Source organism: Camelina sativa, unplaced genomic scaffold (genome assembly GCF_000633955.1).
Source record: "Camelina sativa cultivar DH55 unplaced genomic scaffold, Cs unpScaffold10265, whole genome shotgun sequence".
Taxonomy (NCBI): Eukaryota; Viridiplantae; Streptophyta; class Magnoliopsida; order Brassicales; family Brassicaceae; genus Camelina; species Camelina sativa.
Genome location: NW_010931317.1, coordinates 1 through 391, shown reverse-complemented (window position 1 = coordinate 391; position 391 = coordinate 1). Strand labels below are relative to the sequence as shown.

Sequence of the window (391 nt, the reverse complement as noted above, 5' to 3'; positions counted from 1 at the left end):
CCCTCCATCAAATGGTATGGAGATGTAATTTGGATTTTTGATCCTGGAATCATTGGGGATTGGATTGACAACGCAGGCGAGTTTAAGAGATGTTTATTGCAGACATCGGTTCATAGGACCGGTTTGAGACAGTGGCTAAGGATATGGTGGAAAGAGATCATGTTGATTTTGATTTTACTATTAGTCCTCGGCAATTTCAATGTGTGTCTTTGGAGATGTCTACATGGAACAAGATTCAAAAGATGGTACTCATCATCTCATCAAGCATGGGCATTAGTTATAACCAAGAAAGATGTCATCTCCTATGTCTGGAGATGTTTTGTTGGGATGCGATGTAACGGATGGATCGCAACCATTGATCATTTCAAAGTATATTGGAGTTTCGTCAAAA

The 391-nt window shown here is 39.6% G+C and overlaps 1 protein-coding gene across 1 annotated transcript; it reads left to right on the top strand.

Annotated features, from left to right (window-relative positions):
• Positions 1-3: 3 nt before the first annotated feature.
• Positions 4-384, top strand: LOC104775214 (the record flags this gene model as incomplete). Its single annotated transcript, XM_010499421.1, has 1 exon — positions 4-384. A coding segment is annotated over one exon (381 nt), but the record flags the coding sequence as incomplete, so codon positions are not given.
• Positions 385-391: the final 7 nt, after the last annotated feature.